Below are 21,926 nucleotides of genomic sequence, written 5' to 3' on the forward strand. Positions count from 1 at the left end.
AAACATGAGAGTAAAGTGAGAAAAAATTAGAGTAAAGTGAAAAAACATGAGAGTAAAGTGAGAAAACATGAGAGTAAAGTGAAAAAACATGAGAGTAAAGTGAGAAAACATGAGAGTAAAGTGAGAAAAAATTAGAGTAAAGTGAGAAAACATGAGAGTAAAGTGAGAAAACATGAAGGCAATGTTAAAAACTGATGATATTACTGCTATTGTCATGAATTTCTACGGCATTAGGTTTAGGAAAAACAATAATTTCATCAAAATTCATACTTCACGATCTTTGAAAACGCGTTTTTCCTCAAAACATCAATTTTTGTCACTGTGCGTATATCTCATGAAGTGTATTTCCTATTTCTATGAAATTTGTTTGGTATGCGTCCCTCTCCTAGGAGCATAAAATGTACTAAAATGGTTGGAATTCCTGCGTTGAAATTTGAAATTTTCATTAAATTTTAAATTCTGAAAAATTTCATAAAATTTTAAATTCTGAAAAATTTCATAAAATTTTAAATTCTGAAAAATTTCATAAAATTTTAAATTCTGAAAAATTTCATAAAATTTTAAATTCTGAAAAATTTCATAAAATTTTAAATTCTGAAAAATTTCATAAAATTTTAAATTCTGAAAAATTTCATAAAATTTTAAATTTTTGTGAATTTTTAAAAATACTTTCACTTTAGATATTTTAGAAAGGTTAGTTCATTCAGGCCCGTCATTTGGGGGGAAGGGGGCTTTCGAAAATACACTAAAAATGGTATATATTCATATATATATATACATACATTGAGTACATGTGCTTTGCCCCCCCCCCCTTGGAAAAAGTTGAAAGGACGGCCCTGAGAGTTCATTGCATTAAACAAACATTTTAGAACACAAAACAGCTTTACTTTATGCAGAAATTCAAATTTGGGCAGCTGTGAAATTGCGCGCAGTGCTGGTGTGTATGATCATTAAAACAAAAATTTTCAACTCTCTTGCTGGCGAAGAAAACAAACAAAAAAATTATGTTGCAAATTTGATGCATGCACATCAAATTCCACATACTTCAAATGGGGCACTCAAAAGTTTGAAGAAATTCGGTAAATCAGCAATTTTTAATGAATTTTTAAGTATTTGCTACAATTTTCTACATTTCTCGACATTCACGGGATTCTGTGTCCCCCCCCCCTACCTCTCAACACGCTTTTATTTCCAATGTGTCAGTTATAATGCGGGTCAGGAAAACTTTAAAAACCGCTTAAACGGTTAAACGAACGTGATTACCAGTAACCAGAGCTGTTCCCCATTCACGTGCGTGCGAGTGGATCAAAATTTCCATGCGAGTATGCATAATCTATCCTCCATCATCCCTCTCCCCCTTCCAAAGTGTTAACCATCACGTAAAACCATAAGCTTTTATACACCGCTATTAACATATACGTGAATAATGAGAACACACGCATGGATACGAAATCATCATGCGTGAGTGGAATTCCAAATCAGTGCTCTGCCCTCCCTTCTAGTTTTGGTCATGTAGTATTCGGGTTTGAGACAGGGTCTGGACATGGGTTTTCACAGGCATATATCTACGAAGATGCTGAAGGAAACGGGCAGAACCCCTGTTGAAAACAACTTCGCTTGTATTCGACGCGACGTCGGCAAAGTTATATGGAATGACACTTAACGAAAGGGAAATAAGATGAAATAATTTTTGTTCTCTCTAATTTAGGCTCTTGATTATACCCTGTACTTAGGGTTATCGTAAACTTATCCGGAAATGAAGTCACTCTCCACTATTTCTACGAAGGTTTCGACAGCTGGCTGATGCGAAGATTAATCCGGGGGAGAAAATTCAACTTGCCGCGCGGGGGAACCGAACCCACGTCCGTTCACTGGCCGGGAGAGCACTGTGGACCACTAGACTACAAAGAAAATGAATCCTCTTTCCTTTAGAGCTCGTGTGATCTGAACGGGGCAGCACATGGACAGCCAGACCAAAGCTCAGTGATTTCCAACACTGATAACAGATGGCGACTCATCCGAAAACATGTTGTAACTCTACGCTGTTACTACTGAAACACGCGTGCACCTCGTCCGTATTCCTCTGCGGAACTTCTAACGAATTGGTACATGTTGGAATGTGCGTGTATGTGTAGCGAACGTGACGTGGAGTTTGCTTCTGTGTAATGGTTGTTGTGTATAGTGCTTCTATCTGCCATCAGTTTCTCTATCTATGAGTAAAGTGTAATGATTGAATAATTGATTTTCCTAGCGGTGAATTTTCCGGCGGTGAATTGTTGTCGGTGAATTGCTGGCGGTGAATTTTCCGGACACGATTTTTAACGGGGAGATCGGCTTGCATTGGGGCTTCGAAGTTCGGAACTACAGAAAACCAACTTCAGCCGACGCAATAGTGGTTGTCGACACCACTTGGACAACACCTTGTGTATCTCCGTTGAGTCTTTCACTGATCTGCAAGGGATTGTGAAACTTATGTGTATGATTTCGTTATTTATTTATTTTTTCTCACTGTTTAAACTGTTTTGAAGTGAAAATATCAGGGGCCTGAGGTTTTTAATTTTTTTAAAATTTATTTATTCAATATTGATTAGCTGAGGCCTATACAAGAAGATGCGGAATTTATATATGGTGAAAGTGACGATTGCTGGTACAAGAGAATTCGGAAATCATGGTACAATCTACAATATTTGATAGGTGGTTCCAGTCGATAATAGTTCTTGGGAAAAAGCTAAATTTGTGACAATCTGAAGAGGCAAAGATGGGCTGTAATTTTTGGGAGTGATTGAGTCTTACAGAGAAATGTGAAGGTTTGATTAGAATATTGGAAGTGTCAATATTAAAAAACCCATCGAGGATTTTGTAAAGAAAAGTTAAACGAAATATAAGTCGAAGAGAGGAGAGCGGTTGGATATTGATTTGGCGCTTGAGTTCCGTTATGGAGACAGATGAAGACCAACACTTAAAAATGAAACGAGTGGATTTATTTTCGATGGATTCTACTTTGTCTATGTTGGTTTGGGGATCCCAGGCCTCACAGGCATAGGAGAGAGCATGGAGAATATATGTCTGGTAGCACAAGTGACGGACATGACGGGTGGAGTATTTCAGGTTACGGAGGAAGAAAAAGAGGTTTTGGAGACATTTATTAAAGATATAATCAACGTGAAGGTTCCAGCGGAGATCGGAAGAGATTATAATGCCCAGGTATTTATAATGGGAAACCTCAGAGATCAAAGAGATGTTTATTGAATAAGGGAAGTCGTGAAGAATTTTTTTACGGGTAACTTTCATAAAAACAAATTTTGGGAAATCAAGGGGTAATTCCCAGGTTGAGCACCATTCGGAAATAATAATAATGTTAAGGTTGTGTTGGAGAGATTCTCTCTTGGTCGGAAAGATTGGACACTGTTTTATAAATGACACAGTCATTAGCGAAGAGTCTGATACGGATGTTTATGGAGTCGGGTAGATCATTTATGTAAATTAGAAATAGTAATGGCGAGAGGACCGACTGATGGTGTGTGCCAGACTTGACATGAAGTAAAGGGGAGTTCTGGCCCTTGTACGAGACAAACTGGCTACGGTTTTTAACGAAGGCCTCCACCCATTTCAGCAGTTTAACATTTAGACCAAGGATTGTAAGTTTTAGTTTAAGTTTATTACGGAGCACCATGTCAAATGCTTTGGAAAAATCTAGGAAAATGATATCGGATTGCAAGTTTTTGTCAATGGAGTCTGTTAAGTATGAAAAGTGTTAATAGGGAGATACAGATAAAGATGATTTAAATCCATGTTGGTTAGGAAGGAAAAAGTGAATCGAATCGAGGTGGGTACGGATCTTCTTGGCAATTATGTGTTCAAAGAGCTTGCAGCAAGAGGAGGTGATTGCGATAGGTCTAAAATTGAGAGGGTGAGGGTCATGTTATGAAAGTAGCGCGTTAAAGGTATGCCCACTCTCTCGCTGAGAGACTTATACAAATGAGGTATCGGCTCGCATTCGCGCTTTAACTTTGAAAAAAAGCAGAAGGCCAACTTCAGCCGACTTCCACTGTGACGCCGGCTGGGTTTGAATGATATTTTTATAAGTGTAAAATGTTCGCGTAGGAAGTTATAGGAAGGACATCACCTAAGAAGTTACATAACAAATCATGGAAGAAGTGCTGTGGAAGTGAGAAGGTGAATTTCGCTTGCTAAAGATTCTGGAAATGTAAGAGAGAGTTCCTAAAGCGTAGCCTAAACATGAAAATAAAAACGAGGCTCTTTAGATGCCCGGTTCTACTGTACGCATGTAAAACCTGGACATGGAACAAGGAAATCAAAAGAAAAATAAACTCATTTGATTGGTGTTAGAAGAATGTTAAAAATAAAGTGGACTGAGACTAAATCACCAATGAAGACGTCAGGAGGAGAACTGAAAATCTAGATACTCTGATAAGAAATGCTGCTGTGAGGAAGTGAAGGTATGCTGGACACATCTTAAGAGGGTCTGCAGGAGAGAACACGACACTGATATTTGAAGGATACAGTGAGATGATAAAGGAAGACAGGAATACCAAGAGAGATGTGGACAGAGAACCTGGGGCTGTACTATCTACTCATGCTTATCAGGAACCTGATCCGTATCCGCACCGATTATGACAATATAAGCATAAAAGGGAAATTTTCGTACTATCGACGTTCCACCTCCGAGAACAAGCATCGTATTTCTCCGAATATTCGGAGGAAGATACGGATTGGAGAGACCCACTCCTTAAGCATCGGATGATCGTATTTTCTACTCGCGATGGCGACGGTTCAGTGAAAAATTTATTTCTTGGACATGGAAATTCATTACGATGACTTCAGTGGTGTTTTTCCTTGAAAGAAAACTATGCAATTTCGTCGGCTTTTTACAATTGATTACATTTAATTAGAAATCTACTCATTACCAAGTATAGTATACAGTGAAACTTCTCTACAACGGTACTCAATATAACAATAATTCCCTCTACAGCAATATTTTTTGGAGTCTTGTTTGAAAATGCTGATGCTCTAACTGCTGCCTCTCGATATAACAACAATCTCTCTAAAACAATATATTTTTTTTCTTGGTCTGCACAGTATTGTATCGAGATTTGTTTTTCACCGTATATTTCTCGATGATATAATTATATTATCCTAAAATTATATATATAAAATACATGAAGCAAAGTAATAACCTCATCCACGTCCATCAAAATAAGCAATAAAGGACAACAATACGTTTTTATTCCAATGTGATTTTGGTAGTTCCTTTTGAAGTACGGCTTAAAAAGAACTTCAATAAATTAATTAGGATGCGGAAATATCCCTCTGAATAATATTTGCACGCTGAAAAATACATTTTAATTATGGAAATAACTCTTCATGTATTTCTTTTGCTTCCCATCCTTCCCATTAGAAAAAAAAATATCTAGCCGATATAGCTCCGCTAACACCTTCCATATGTAACGTTAAAGAATGTGAAAAACAACAAATGTTCTGCACGTGCATTAAAAATGAATTTGACGTTGCCACCGTCGCTGAACAAAAAAATTCGGTAAATGTATAGTAGTAGTTGTATACCCCAAGCCTAATTTTAATTGGTCAGTGGTCGGTCGGCCAAAGGGAAAAATCGCTTTTCCCTGTGTGGAAAGCGATTTCTTTTGATTTTCCCCTCTTACGTGACGTTCCCCGTCACGTGACGTTAAGGAGTGAGCCTAAGAATAATTTCTTGGTATCGTTTTTCGGATTATTCTTAAGGTAATGCTTATGAACCGATGCTTATAATTCGGATCGGGTGATAATAAGCGTGAGCAGATAGTAGAACCCCTGAAGGAGTGAAGTGGACAACAATACCGTTTGTTAAAGGAAACAAGTTAAAGATCGGGTGGGATGGAGAGCCATCATTGCCAACCTTCGAATCGGAGACCTTATGATGATTATGATGATGATGAAAACTTTCGCGGGCCGGAGGTTGTGTACCCCCCTAGCTTCTATACTGTATTTTCTCTAATATTTACCATCAGTGAACTTCGGAAAGAAGAAAAGTTAATTCTGTTCACATACAGTGATTATACTCATAGGCAATCAATTCTGAATTGAACGTCATTTTCGTGCCTTTTATTGACTGTTACTCTGTATAATAAAGTATTTTATTGTCCTGAATAAGCTTTGACTGTAGGTTCAAGAGGAGGTCGTTATTTCCCTCCGAGGGAAATAAAGGAATTCATGAACTCGACTGAATGTGATTCTTGATTACATCGCAATAAATGTTTAAAGCGTCGTTTAATGTTTTCTCGTAAAAGAAATAACTCTTTTTCGTCTGCCTGGCTGGGTTATCAAACAATATCCAGAAATGTTTACCGTTATTTAAATAACGCGACGCAGGCCATTAGAGCCCGTTCAAGGATTGCGTAAGCTGGATTATTGCCATCTTTGACCCCCCCTCCAGCTTTTAGTATGGAATGCTCCGACCTCCCTCGTCAGCAATATTTAGTAAACTGAGACTCAAAGCCTGCTATACTACCTATAACACTACTACAGTGCCACAAAAAAATTTAGGATCACAATAAATTCTTTAATAGAGTTAAAAGTAGCTGATGTACAGGGTGGTGTTTCGGGTGTGTGTACAAGGGGGGTGTTATCGACCTAACCATAATTGCACGCGTGATTCCTTGTGAAAAACTTATATGGAAAAGTGTTTTCACTTTTTTGATTTGACTAATAATTACGGAGCTATAACGCATTAAAAATTGATGACGTCACTTTCGAAACTTGCCAAATTCACCGAACGTGCGCCAAACGTGGTGTTTTTAAGGTGATAGCAATGCTATAACCCTGATAGTAATCAAGAAAGCCAAAGCTGTGTGTGTGGAAACCAGTTTTTTTACTTGCCCTTTCCGTCAAGAAATTTGGCTTAATAGTGAAAAAGGATTTCCTGGTTGCAAATTTCCACTTTTTCACTTGCCTTTGAGTTTTTTCGGCTGTAACTGGCAATTTTAAATTTTGCAATTTTGAAAATTGAACAATTTGCGTGACCTTTGCCAATTTTTTGGGTGAAACTGGCAACTTTACTTATCTTGACACCTTCTTTTAACGATGTCCGGTATTTTTATGAAATAAATATCACCAGCTTGCGACTGACTGATATCATCATTCTCATATCATTAGTGGGATCGCATTTCGCCCACGGGCCGAAAGTTGTACACCCCCATCTCTAACCTTTTTTACGATCACGGGCGTAATACTGGGTCCAAACATCAGAGGAATAAATTCAAACACAATATTTCTGTGTTCCCTTTCCTCTCTCTTCACCATCGCGAAGCTTTATAACAACCCTATCTACATAAGTTGCTTTTTGTTTCCCTTCTTTCTTTTATACTCCTGTCCGTATATAATGTATCGTTCTATGCATGTACGAGCGAAAGAAAAAAGGACTCCATCATCTACCTTATCTATTATACTTTTTCCTTTTATGTATTTTTATTTTCCCCTTCCTTTTTTCTAACATGCGGTTAGGTTAGGACAAGGTTACCAGATTTATCGCCGATTCCATAAATATAGATAATCCGAATTCATCGGCAAAAGCTTGTCCGTGAGTTGGTTAAAAGATCAGAAAAGGTTATATCCTGCCATCATTTAGTCTCAGTACTCATAAAAGATTGATGAACAAAATTGGTTGATATTAGGTTCCCGAAAGTTCCAGATTTTCCACAACCTCAAAACCTTCAGAGTGACTTAAGCACATAGTTATTTGTTTCGAAAAAACAAAGTTACGACTAAATTCCATATCGAAGAAATTTTATGTATAACAAAAAATTGTCTGGAAACTCTTACTTGTTCATCCGTGGGCGGAAAAAAAACCACTTTCCTTGTGTGCAGTACGTTCCTTATAAATATTTATTCCATTCTTTTCCCTAAAAAGGGCGAAAAACGCTTTCTTTTTCCTGGGGCATGACTTGTTTCTATCTCATTCGAGAATTCTAAAAAAAGAGGGGGGGGGGCTAAAATGTCACAGCTTGAACTGAAAGTTCCGATTTCCCCCCCCCCCCCCCATGTATATTTATGTTTCAAGTTCGTCTGTTTCGACTCCATAAATAACTTAAATATACGGAAAACTCTCGACCGAAAGAGAAAACGCTTGGCGTCACTTGTAGTTTCAGAAACTGAATTGAAATTTCCGAAGGTTTGCAAAAATTACGAATGTTTACGAATTTGCGAAACGTACTGTCCGAAAGCTACATATACAGGGTGGTCATAAAATAACTTTACCCAGTGGTTCCCAAACTTCATGAAGCACGACCCGCCCCCCCCCCCTACATACGGTAACCATGTGTCTTGTTTTTCCCGTGACTTTTTTTGCTAATAAATATGCTTTAATTCCGCAATCAATGACGAATGAAATCAAATTTTTTCAGTGTTTAGTTGGCAGGAATGTTTTGTAAAATTTCAAGCTATACCCACGTGGGTTTTAGGTTTGAATACTGCTTATGTATTCAAACCTACGGTGTCATCAACAGAGCCGAAAAGTTAGGATGCGGCTCAGTGGATGTTAAAAATGCGTATCTTTGTGCATCCTAATGGTGCAGAGTGGATAACTTTGTAACAAAACTCAGGGTCAGCATTATCAAACACAGGACCCAGTACGAAAATATTCTTGGGATTTTCTTCGTAGGAAAGAGAATTTTTGTTGATCTGTTATATATAACTTTGAATATTCATAACTAGGGCTAGGATTTTTATGAGCTATAAACGACAAAATACGCTCCCTATGCATTTATGTCCTAAAGAAACTTAAAATATCTCGTAAAAGCCTTGAAACATGTCTTTTTAAATATGCTAACCATATTTCCTCGAGGAAGTTACGGGAAATCACCAATTGTCCAAAATGATGGCGCAAAAGCTCACAACTAAAGTGGTTCAATTGTTGCTAATACCGCCGAAAAATTTGCCAATGCCGGAAATGAAGCCAGTGAAGAGTGAGCTTGGAGGAGGGAGAAATCCCTCCTTTCATTGTTTTGTGGGAAATATGCAAAATAATGCTCAAAAACATGAAAACATGCCTAAAATCCTGAAAATCATGGCAAATGCTCCGTTGAATACAAAAAGCGAAATACGCCTGTTTGGGGTTACGGGTACTTATTTATTACTTGCAAAGCAACCCCAGACACTCACTTACACTGGAAAAGTGATAACAAATAAAAATAATGACAATGTTTTCGATTCCACATGAAAATAATTAATGGCCAAATTAAAAAATCCGATAATCTGTGGCCTCATGGACTGGATCTGAAAGCCAATGCGTGGTTTTAAATACTGAACCAAATGCGTCAGGGCATCCGCGAAAAGGCATGCCCCGACATTCAAATTAAATATCTTGAAAATTATGAATGTGATAAACAATTTGTATACAAACTTAACCGATAGGCGGTGCTAAAGCCTTTAAATTTTTCAGCAGCAGTTCTCTCTCAAACAGATGAATGTATGAAACAACCTTCTATAGCAGGCGAAGCTTTGGCGTCACTGAAAAGTCGTCCATTTCACCTATAGTAGGGGTAAAGATTTCTCATACGTCGCTATATCCAATGGCTACAGGTGAAATGGACAACACGATACTTTCATAACGTGAAAATTCAAACATTTCCATCTTTACTTCAGAAAAATGGTAGACGGATGGCAGCATGAACACGAAACAAGCGCCGGAATGTGTTTTCTGAGTGAATGTGTGGCCTTAACGTATCTTTGTTGTAGAGTTGCGCTTGTTTCGTGTTCATGCTGCCATCTTTCTACCATTTTTCTGAAGTGAAGATGGAAATGTTTGAATTTTCACATTATGAAAGTATCGTGTTGTCCATTTCACCTGTAGCCATTGGATATAGCGACGTATGAGAAATCTTTACCCTTTTTTGCAGTATATCCCATTAATAATCTAATAATCCTTTATTAATTAATGTATGATGCAATATTGGAGGGGCCCCCCCTCCCCCGAGCCCTTTGGGTCTCCTTAGAGAGATCTCGGGTGCTGCTTGAGCCTGGATGAGGAAAAAACAAAATTAACTCATTGTTTATGCATTGCTATATGCATGTACTAAAAACTATTTATCAAAGGGTTCCGTGACCTTTTCTAGCTCGTGGGGTCCATGGACTTCATTCTATTGACGCAAAGGTTTCATAGAACACGAAAAGGTTAAGAACCACTTGCCTAAATACTCTCCTTCTTTTGAATTTTTCAGGATCCAAGTACTCTGACAACGAAACCGGACAGAGGTACAGTCACGAAAAGCTGCTGGTTGATAAACTGATGGACGGCTACGACAATAGCGTACGTCCGGTGCGCAACTCGTCCGCAGCGGTGGTTATACGCCTGGGAATCACTCTGACTCAAATATTCGATTTGGTACGTAACATTATGCAGATTCTAACGAGTTTTCAAAGATATGGATCGAAAATACGAGCTGAAGGAGATTTTTCTATCACATGTTGCTCCTCTTTCTTCACTGGTTTGGCGGATTTTTTGGTGTTAATGAACGGCTGTAAGCAGGGCCGCAATTTGGGGGAGGGAGCAGGCGGGTCACGTGCCCCGGACGCTAGACCCGAGGGGGCGTAAATTTCATTCTGAAACCTTTACTTCAACATTACAAGGGGGCGGCAAAATGACCGCTTGTCTCGGGTGACCAAGCATCTAGTTGCGGCCCTGTCTGTAAGTAATCACCCTGTATATTAACGGGCACTTCCTGTTGGCGGATAGTTTTCGGTCCCATGGGTGTCCGTTATCAGGAGGTTCCACAGTGCAATGTGCAGGACCCCCTACAATATGCCTTGGAAGAATGATGGTAAAGTTAAAACAGAAACTAACGCATTTTCCTGCGTAAAATTAGGTGATTATTGTCATATATGTTCAGATCAATAAAATTTCAATTCAATTCGCGGATAATACGTTAAAATAACCATATCAATTTCTTAGTGCGAATTGCCGCATTTTAACGTGTGTAAAGAACCTCCTTTATTTGTTAGTTTTTATGCTTAAAATTTGGAAAAATGCCAAAAATATACATTTATAATACTACCCATGTATAAGAAACCCCCTTATCTATGGGACCCCCCTTTTTTTGGGTCCCAAGTGGGCTCCTTGTACACCTTAATTAAAGTACGTTATATTCCACTAAGTCTCCACAGCAGTGTTTATATATACAAGGTGCGCTCAAAAAGTGTTTCGGTGAATGTGGTCTCAGAAAATAAAGGAGGAACAGAAGTTACACAAACAATAAACCTTTACTGGGGTTCAGAATAATCACCATTAGCTACAATACACTTTCGACAAAGATTGTAAAGATGCTAAAGTCTTTCATCAAAAGCTTTCTTTGGAAATTGCCCAAAGCAACAATGTCACTCTTGCTTGAATGTCATGAAAGTCCCTTGAGACGGGAGGAACAAAAGGAAGTCCGCAGGAACCTTGTTAATCCCCCAATTATAATCCGCTATTATTATTAAAGTAAGACGACGATAATCTGTCGCACTCGTTCGATGATCTCTGGTGTTCTGCATGTGAAAGGTTGACCTGAAACGCATCATCAACAGTTTCCTTTACGTCGCGGAAATGTTTGAACCAGTGTTGAACACATTTTTTACACTAGTTCTGTTCCGTACACTTCCATCATGAGTCTTCCTCACAGTTTTCCCTCTTTTATAGCAAAACTTTATATGTATTTACGCTTTGTCCCATTTCATCGTGACATTGGGTGACCATACCTCCCGTATTTCACGGGACAGTCCCGGCTTTTTCCGTTTTCTACATGACGCCTACTTGGATTTTTATACTCTATTGAAGTCAAAAATTGAAAATATTTTTGAACTCATAAATAAATTATATTATAATAATAGCATTAATCTCCCACATTTGCCTTGGTGAACGTTTTGTTTCGTGGAATCCACTGCAATTCGCAATAATGCTTCGTTTGCCGCCATTGCGATTTTTCCGTTATTTCAGCAATATTTGGCAACATTGTTCACTTTTGGCGTCGTTCTTGGCGATAATTGGCGATGTCCCGTATTTGCAATCCCAATTTCCCGTATTTCTCTCGAGGAAATATGGTCAGCCTATCGTGACATCAACTTTCAGAGTGCGTTCTATCGGTTGCCACAAGCAGCTATGCTTTTATCTTAGTGTTTTCGACGCTAGAGGGGGGGCGATTCTTTAAATTTTTCCTCAAAGCGGGGGCGCACGTTTTTAACCCACGTTGTCCTTCACCTATTGGACCATTCACCAAACTATTTGTCCTCAAATTCGCACGTTTCTAACCGACGTTGTCCTTCAACTATTGGACCATTCACCAAACTATTTGTCCTCAAATTCGCACGTTTCTAACCGACGTTGTCCAACTATTCGGCCATTCACCGAACTATTTTTCCTCAAATTCGCACGTTTCTAACCGACGTTGTCCTTCAACTATTGGACCATTCACCAAACTATTTTTCCTCAAATTCGCACGTTTTTAACCCACGTTGTTCTTCAACTATTGGACCATTCACCAAACTATTTGACCGCACCTTGTACATTTTATTTTTTACGGAGCTATTGGAATATAAAATAACTATTTTAGAAACTAATGTGAAAAAAAGGATTCAGGAATTTTTTTCCCTCAGAACATCATCACGGCTTATATTTGGGAGATCAAAGTAATCCTAATATTTGCTATATGTGTAATAACGCAAAGCTTTAATAAATATATCTGATAATAAAAAACGACTTTGCGTGTACAAAAGGAAAAAGCTAAGAAAAATATGAAGTCCCTATTTCCAGAAAGCATTCCGTTCCAGTTTTTGATACTCCAGAGAGAGAGAGAGAGATTTTTGCTTCTCTGTAAACTTTTCTCCAGATTTGGATCCTCTCGAAATGAAATAAAAAACATCTTACAGTGTTGAGAGCAAAAGAGAGACTTTTGGCGCTTTTCTGGATCCTTTTTCTTTATTAATAATAAATTTTTCTCCTCTCTCATTCAAACCGATTTATACTCCTGGTTTTTGCTCCCGAATCGAAAAAAAAAGGGGGATTTATCTCCCGGATTTACTGAAATACACGCATCTTTCTTCCTATATCTTGCCATGAAGTATACGCATGCAGTGTATATACGTATGTGTGTAGATATATTTACTTTTGCCTCTATCAATTTCAACTATACGTCCGTTTCCCGTTCAAGGAAAAAGGGGGTCCCAATACTCTTTCCTGTATTTACATCGGAAAATGCTTCCAGATTTTCAAATGGAGTGTGCCGCGGGCCATCTGGAACTGTTCCATGGGTCTTCCAAGTGATTTGTGGAAGAGTTCCCAGGGATACTCAAGATATCTCAAAATGTGTCGCCGGCCACTTCAATGATCTGAATTAATGCCACATGCTATTAAAGTGATCGGTAAATGAGTTTCGTGTCGCTTCAGTGGCATGTAAATTTGCCGCGGATCACTTAAGTGATCTGTAACTGTGCGATGGGTCTACCAAGTGCTCAAGAAACGTGCGGCAAGTCATTCAAGGGATCTGTTAATATGCCGAGGGTCCTTCAAGCGAAATGCAAATTTGCTACGTGTCACTTCAGTAGCATGTATATTCGCCACGGATTACTAACGTGTTCCGGAACTGAGTCATGCGCCTTCCAAGTGCACTAGGAACATGTAGCGGGTCATTCAAGTGAACTGTAACTATGCCGAGAAACACTCAAGCGATATGTTAATGTTCCGCGGGGTACTTAAATCATCTAAAAATATGCCGCGGACCACATAAGCGCTTTGGAACAGTGCCGTAGATCACTCAAACGATCTTTAAAAATGCCGCGCGTCGCTTTAGTGACCTGGAAATGTGCCGCTTAATTCATTTTTACAAAAATATGTTGCGGGTCACGGGCCATGGGTTGAGCATTTATGCTATAAATCCAACGTACGCGTTTTCTGTAGTTTGCGTGAACCAATGAGGTTGCAATTTAGGGATCCACAAGTGGAATTTCTCGAACTTTGATTGCCAAGGAAGCTATCGATTTCTAGGGAAAGGTGAATGTATACCACGCTATGAACGCGGAAATAAAATTCGAAACGGAATTATCTTCAAATAATTCAAGAGTCCCGAATTCCGAGTGATCGTAAGCTTGAAAATAGAGTATACAATACATCGTACAGTTCGAGCCTTGCGTACCGTAACAAATTAGTCGAAGCAGAGTGTCAAACACGCAGAGCACAACGTATCACTTGATTCATGAAAACGAATCATGCCACGGTGATTTTTGCATTGGTGAGTGTTATTATACGATCCGGTGGCGTACGAGAGACTGACCGAGATAAATTGGTTATTACAATTAATATCGTTGCTTGTAAGACCCATGAAGTTTTCTCGGTGTTGCGTGTTATACAGTAGTTTTGGCAATGCGTTGGTGAGGGTTACAGAACCTTTCCAGTTCGCGGGAAAGATATACGTAGTTCTGCCCAGGTTGGCCCGACTCAAATGGGTAAAGAGCTAAAATCCCGGAAGATACAGAGCCCGGGGCCTTATGTGGTCTGACAGATTCACCGTCGCTCGCGGGCCAGACAGTATATACAGTAATCATTTAATTCCCCTTGCCGCATTTTACGAGGAATAATTACAGCCAAAAAATAGTGTCTAGGAGAAATAGTAAAGTTGTTAACTATGGTCAGAATGGCTGAAAAATTGCCAATGGCGAGAAAACTGTGAGGTCTGCTGCAATTCAGAATTGATTGATTGAGGGTGTAACTTTAAGTTACACCCATCAGTTGATGGTCAGAACTGCAAAAGTTGATTGAGAGAGAGAGAAAAATCGCCGAAATAAACAACTTTCACCATAGAGGGTGGAAGGACAGGTCGGGAAGTAAGTGGTGAGCCGCGTATGGTTCTTTGTCCGGTGAAAGTTCTTTGTATTGGCGAGTCTTCCCCCTCACAATTCTGGCCATCAGTTCAGTTCATTGTTTCTCAAAGTGGGCAATGGGGCGATAGAACCTATAGATTTAACATAGGATCCTATTGGTTTACTTGAGTTGAGGGCAATTTCTGAAGAGGGGGGGGGGGCGATGAAACAAAAAGTTTTTGAAACTATGCTATAGTTACACCTTTTATATTTGAAAATACGGGAAATGAATATATTTATCTCTGATTATAATGAATTATGATAATTAATCATCATGTAATTTATAGTCTCAAAAACCTTGATTTCAGTAAAAAAAAAAATAGAAATTCGAATAAGATTCGTGTAAAACCGCGAAAAACGGGGCATATTTTACAAAAAGTAAATACGGTCAAAATTACGGGAATAATGTCCCGTAAATAACGGGTAATACAAGTGTATTACCCGTTGTATATTATATACAATATTCCTGTTTCTGGCCCGTGAGAGGCCCGCGAAGTAAACAAATTTGTGCAACCCTGCTGTGTACGATGATATGACGCACCCCCTCCGCCATTGTTGCGTCTCCAGTTGCACACGTTATTATAATCCGGGGGGGGGGGGTTGTAAATTAATGTCTGATCAGGGTGGTGCGTTGTTCTCGTGTCTCATGCTCATTATTGTCCCTTTTTCTCCCCTCAACAGGACGAAAAAAACCAGGTACTGACCACAAATGTTTGGCTGGATCAGGTAAGTATTCTATGTTTCTCGCGCGCCACGTGTGTTAATTAATGTAAATTACCATCTCTCGGTGATGGGCGGGAAAGGTAAACCGACAGCTGTTGGTTCATTGAGAAACGAAGTGGCTTCATGAAATGGTAATTATGGTGATGACGACGGAATCTGTCGCCTCTCTACCGCGTCTTAACGAATCGCTATTTTATGCTAATCGCACTAATTAAGACTTTGAGTCACGGTTAATGTTGCGGACACGAGTTGTCGATCCTTTCCCCGCCACTTATCACCGATACGTACCATCTTTGTACCCGCGTGTTCATGTGTGAAAGCTTAAATTTTCCAGTGACTATTGTTCTCTTCAATAAAGGAATGGTACGACGATTACCTAAGGTGGAATCCGGAAGAATTCGGCAACCTGAAGAAGATACGGGTCCCTTGCGAGAAATTGTGGTTGCCTGATATTGTTCTGTATAACAGGTAAATATGTCGAAAAAAATTGTTTTTCAAGTACCAGAAATCCCGCTAAATATTAGTCATTGGTGGTCATTGGTTTTTGGTCGCAAATACTTCAAACTGGTTTCTTTCGATGTTTTTGGTTCGACAGCGCAGATGACTATACTAGAGGGTACATGAACTCGAGGGCGATGCTTGAGCCTGACGGCAACGTCTTCTGGCCCCCGCCGACCAAGTTCAGGAGTACCTGTCGAGTTGATGTCACTTATTTCCCGTTCGATGACCAAACGTGTATCATGAAAATGGGTTCCTGGATTTATGATGGTCTCCAGGTGGACGTTACCAACAGGTGAGTTGAGTTTGCTTTCCAATTATTCCAGTAGGATCTGGGTTTTTTCCAAGATATGGCCCGTGGGCCACTTTTGGGTCTCGGAGGTTTTTGTCGTGGCCCGACGATCATCTTCAGTGAATGGTTGAAAATATTTAAAAGTGATTAATTCTAGAATTAATGGAAGAAATAATTTTGGAATTGAAGAAAGAGAATAAACGAAGAAAATAATTTTAGAATAAAAGAAAGAAATTTTTCAGAATAAATGAAAGAAATAATTTTTTTAGAATAAATGAAACAAATTTTTTAGAATAAATGAAAAAATTTTTAATAGAATAAATGAAACAAATATTTTAGAATAAATGAAAGAAACTTTTTTAGAATAAATGAAAAAAAAATTTTTAGAATAAATGAAACAAATTTTTTAGTATAAATGGAAGAAATTTTTTTAGAATAAATGAAAGAAATAATTTTAGAATAAATGAAACAAATATTTTAGAATAAATGAAACAAATATTTTAGAATAAATGAAACAAATATTTTAGAATAAATGAAAGAATTTTTTTTTGAATAAATGAAAGAAATATAATTGCAGAGTTGTTTCAGAATTACTGAAAGAAATAATTTTTCAATTTTTGAATCAAATAATTTCCGAATAAATAAGAAAAATAACTTAAATTAATAAGAAATACTGTATTACGTAAGAAATAATTTCGTAATCTCTTATAGAAATTATTTTACAACCAATAAACGAATAATTGCAGAATTATTGAAACAAATAATTTCAAGATATAGTAAGAAGGAAGACAAATACGGAATTACCAAAATAAAAATTAATCATTTATAGTGATTTGAGGTTGAAATTAATCTCAGAATTAATTAATCGAATCAGTAATTAATTAAAAACTCTCCAGAATTAATGGAAAAAATTATTTCAGATCTAATCGAAATTGATAATTAATAAAAAGAAATAATTCCAAAAAATAAATAAAAGTCTTCAATTATTTTCCTTCATGTTTAACTCGCGGTGCCCCATTGGCCCCTTTTATGTCACTAAATTACAACTTCAGTTGGTGGCCCGCGGGCTTCACGGGAAGTTTCAGTTTGGTCCATCGTGTCTGAAAGGTTGGAGGTATAGACAAATGCTCACCTAAAGTCACAATTTGTTTTTGTCTCTCTTTTCAGGACCTCTGAAGTTGATTTGAGCAACTACGTGCCGAACGGTGAATGGGAGCTCCTGGACGCCACAATCGTCAGGAACGTCGTTTTCTACTCGTGCTGCACGGAACCTTTCCCAGACGTCACGGTGACTCTGGTCATCCGGAGGAAGACGCTGTACTACATGTACAACGTCGTGATGCCCTGCATGATGATGTCCATCCTGACCCTGCTGGTCTTCTGTCTACCACCAGATTCCGGAGAGAAGATAGCACTCGGGGTGACGGTTCTTCTCGCTTTCTCCGTCTTCATGTTGGCGATAGCCGAGAAGATGCCCGAGACTTCCGAGTCTATCCCTTTGCTAGGTCAGGATTTGTGGTGTTTTATATATATATATATATATATGTTACGATAAATGTGATAAATCCGGTTTTTATACATAATGACCGGTTATTATAGATAATTGCCGAGCATTTTGGTAAGTTTGATAAATTTCGTTAAATACATCACAGATACTGGTCATGTGTGAATAGTACTCAAGAGTCGTTGGTAAATTTGATAAGCATTAAGCATATACCGCTTTTACCAGTGATCATGCATTGGGGCATACCGCAGGATCGACCTTTGGAGGGGGCACAAAAATGTCCTTCTCGAGAAATTTTGAGTTACCATCGTTCAAAAAGCATTTAAATTTTTCTGGTATTTAGTCGGCTTTGTGAAATCCCCTCCGGAGTATCCAACCTGAGTATCCTTGCATAATACACAAGCGTCGCGTTGTTGGTACACATGATAAATCGTACTATATGATGTCAGGTATGCAGGGTGATAACTACCGACCGCCCAATAATTACAGACGTGATTCCCTGTGAAAAACTAATACGGAGAAGTGCTTTCAGTTTTTTGATCTGATCCATAATTAATGAGTTATAACACTTTAAAAATGGATGACGTCACTTCGAAATCCTGCAAAATTCACCAAACGTACACCAAACGTATAACTTGGCGTTTTTGAAAATGCTTAAAATGTATTAACCCTGCTATACAGAGAAAACGAAAACGAGATATAAAACAGTTTTTTTTTCCTCGCACTTTTCAGGAAAAGAGAAAGCACTTGTAGATAAGCGTTAGTCGTTTTCTTTCATTCCCCAGAAAGTACTGCCTGTATTTTTCGTTTCTTCGTTATAATTTCTGATTTGTTACAGGGCTGGACAAATCGCAAACATCCAAGTGGCCGAAAAAAATTTTAGTTGCCAAAAGAAAGTCTTAAACGAAAGGGAAAGGTCCAAAATAATGCTAAGGCACAGTGACCCCTCTCTTTCATACATTTTGTACATATGATACTATGAATTCCAATCATTTTAGGCAGTTGTCAGAATGCAATTTAGTAACTACGCAAAGATAATACATTTTAAGCGTCAATACCAATATTTTGTTCTGTTACAGGTATATACCTCACAGTGGTGATGGCGATCACCTCGATTTCTGTCGTGGTCACTGTCGTGGTGCTAAATTTCCACTACCGTGGTCCCAGCAGGAAGGAGGTTCCCACCTGGCTCCGGGTTCTGGTCTTGGATCAGATGGCGCATTGTTCATGTTTCCCCGTCAGAAGCTCAAGTCGCAGTGGGAAGAAAGTGCAGAGTGGAAATCATCAGAACCATGACAGCTGCTTGCATCGCGACGCCAACTTGAACGCTAACCTCAAGGTGAGAATGTTTTATGGGGACCCGGGTACACAGTCTTTGTTACGGTTCAGTTCGATATACTAGACGAAATTATACTTATTAACTTCTACTCTTACAGCCCCCCGACACCATTCGTATGACACTGGAAGGACTGCACGACGACTTCCTGGAACAGCAGCAAGATATCCAAATCACCGATCAAGCTGGATCCAACCTGAGCATCGGCGAGTACAGCGCCGGTAAGAAGCGCTGCACGTCACAGACAACGGGCTCCTGCGTGCCGTCCGGTGGCGGTCACTGCACTGTCCAAGAGGACATTCTGAAGACTCTGAGGTACCTCGTGCTCAAGCAAGAAGAAGAGGAATGCCACTCGAAGACGGTCAACGAGTGGCGGCAGATGGCTCTCGTGATCGACAGGTTCCTGTTCTGGATCTTCTTCGTAGTAACGCTGGTGTCATCGTTGTCGTTCCTCGTCATCGTGCCTTTCCACAGACGAGGGTTCTCATTATAGGAAGTCATCCCCAACATTGAAGGAAAAGAAGAAAACTTCCCAAAGCATGGAGCACCTTTCAGAAGAATGTGCAGCCGCAATCTGCAGCGGCATGGATAATGTTGAAAGATAAATTGTACTTTAATGTGAGAACATGAATTGGTGGTGTTTTGGATTACTAATAGTTAGGCAATGCTAAAAAAACGAACATTGGATTTTTGTAAATTTCCTTCTAGATACGATAAGATTTCATGTAGAATTCTTAAATATTAGAGTGTCTGTGACATGTGTACACGTTCAGATTCAAACATTCAGTTGATCCAATCATTTTTGCAACTATCAGTTTGGCGCGAAGTAGAAAAAGGTACATTCTAAAATGGGATATCAATATCCTTTTAAATACAGTCAACCCTCAGTTTAAGAACTTGATTCGTTCCTGAAGTCCGTTCGTAAGCCGAATTCTTCGTAAAGTGAAACAATTTCTCCAGTAAGAATCAATGTAAAATGAATTAATGTGTTCCTGGCATCCCGAAGTTGTCTGCTTTGAAGTTTTGAGGAAGCTCATGTGCATGCCATGAAACCGATGAAAATCATTAAAATAATAAGGTTAGTGCAAAAAACAACCACAGTATGAAAGATAATAATAACCGTCATCGTGCGATATGATCACACACACGATGATAACGGTACTAGGGCCACACACACACACACACGTCTGATTTAATTGATATTATCGCTAATCCTAGTGTCAAAAGCCCTCAAAATCTCTGGCTGCAATATCCTCCAAGTCAAATTCATAATTCTGTAATATATTTGCTGCAAAGCTTTGTCGATGATAGTAAATGCAATACGCAATATGCCATGTGGAATATTAAAATAATATTTTGGGAAGTGTTCGTTTTTTATGCCAAAAATTATTGTAAAAGTTTTTGAAAAAGTTCTTTGAAAAAGCTTTCTGAAGTTTGAGATGTCGTATTTGAAGGAATGAAAACATTACTTAGACGAAATCAAATTCTTCTCTCAAGTACACGTGTAGCCATACGTGACCACAGACTTCTGAAATACCCTTCCCTCGATATTCACTCCTTTTTCGCGTGTTCGTAAATCGAATTGTTCGCAAACCGAGGGTTGACTGTATATTGACAATGTTTCTCACTTTTTACATCAGATATTCTTTGTCATAACTGTGTGTTTAAGGAGTGACATCTCATCCGAAAATATAGTCCCGTTATAGCAGTGGTTCTTAACTGGGGATGTGGGAAAATGTTTTTGGGGGTGTAACATGGGGAAAACCCTGTTGACTGATTATTCGGGAAATTTTCAATGATGATAAAAACTGAATTTTCCCATTCTTCTAGAGATATCATTACATACTGTGACATTTTAACACCTTGTTTTTTAGCTTCCGCTTGCAAAAAAATGCGTCTCGTGAAATTTGCGTTGCAAAAGTTTTCTTTTCGATAAGCAATCGTACTTATTTTCTGTTTTGATTTTAAAAAAGACAATACCATATTAACACCTAAAATATTTCGCGGTTTTGCATTTATACCTTGTGTTATTAACCTGCTGCGCTTAGATCTGATACTGCGTTAGCATGACTGAGAAGAAAAACGTCAAAAATTTTATAATCAAGTGTTAAATAGACACTTCTGTGTTGTTGTTCCAGTTGGAATCAATAAACAAACTATTCTTTGGATCGTTTTCACAAAAGCCAAAATTAAGCACTAACCGTAGCTTAAAATAGCGTTAAACGATAAGTAAAAGAGTTTAAATAACTAATGTAATTAATTACGGGAAAACTAAATTTTCTTACTGAAAGTGCATTATCCAAGGGGGTGTAAGAAGTGTAAAGTCGTGTTTCATTGGACGGCGTGCGGGCTGAAAAAAACGGTTAAAAACCGTTGTGTTAGAGTGAAGATACGTGTTTACTGTTGGCCTTTCCCCTCCCCCCGGACCAGGATTATCTCTCTACGACACCGCCCATTTTTCGGCAGTGGTATGTTCTGAGGTCCAACTTGGCTGGAAATATACCAGCGAATCAAATTATTTACAGGGTACCCTGATTGATCCGGATAACCAACATGTCCCAGTTTTTGAGCATTGAATTAATTGAATGAATTCGTAAGAGGTAAAAATTACGTTTATACACAAAGTATTTTCTATTACTGTAGTGCAAAAAAACAATCAAATGAATGTATGT

At 38.6% G+C, this 21,926-nt stretch overlaps 1 protein-coding gene across 1 annotated transcript in view; it reads left to right on the plus strand.

The window, feature by feature from the left end:
- The window catches only part of LOC149071738 (neuronal acetylcholine receptor subunit alpha-10-like), a 44,512-nt gene extending 24,161 nt beyond the window's left edge, over window positions 1-20,351 (plus strand). The window contains exons 2-8 of the mRNA XM_089247678.1: window positions 10,233-10,396; window positions 15,583-15,627; window positions 15,983-16,092; window positions 16,220-16,417; window positions 17,582-17,919; window positions 18,998-19,257; window positions 19,355-20,351. Coding sequence (XP_089103804.1) covers window positions 10,233-10,396; window positions 15,583-15,627; window positions 15,983-16,092; window positions 16,220-16,417; window positions 17,582-17,919; window positions 18,998-19,257; window positions 19,355-19,747 — 1,508 coding nt within the window. The 3' untranslated portion in view covers window positions 19,748-20,351. The remainder of the gene's footprint in view (window positions 1-10,232; window positions 10,397-15,582; window positions 15,628-15,982; window positions 16,093-16,219; window positions 16,418-17,581; window positions 17,920-18,997; window positions 19,258-19,354) is intronic.
- Window positions 20,352-21,926: the final 1,575 nt, after the last annotated feature.

The sequence above is a fragment of the Pholcus phalangioides genome, unplaced genomic scaffold (genome assembly GCF_987345545.1).
Source record: "Pholcus phalangioides strain wild (caught in Gottingen) unplaced genomic scaffold, Ppha-v1.0 ptg000018l_1, whole genome shotgun sequence".
Taxonomy (NCBI): domain Eukaryota; kingdom Metazoa; phylum Arthropoda; class Arachnida; order Araneae; family Pholcidae; genus Pholcus; species Pholcus phalangioides.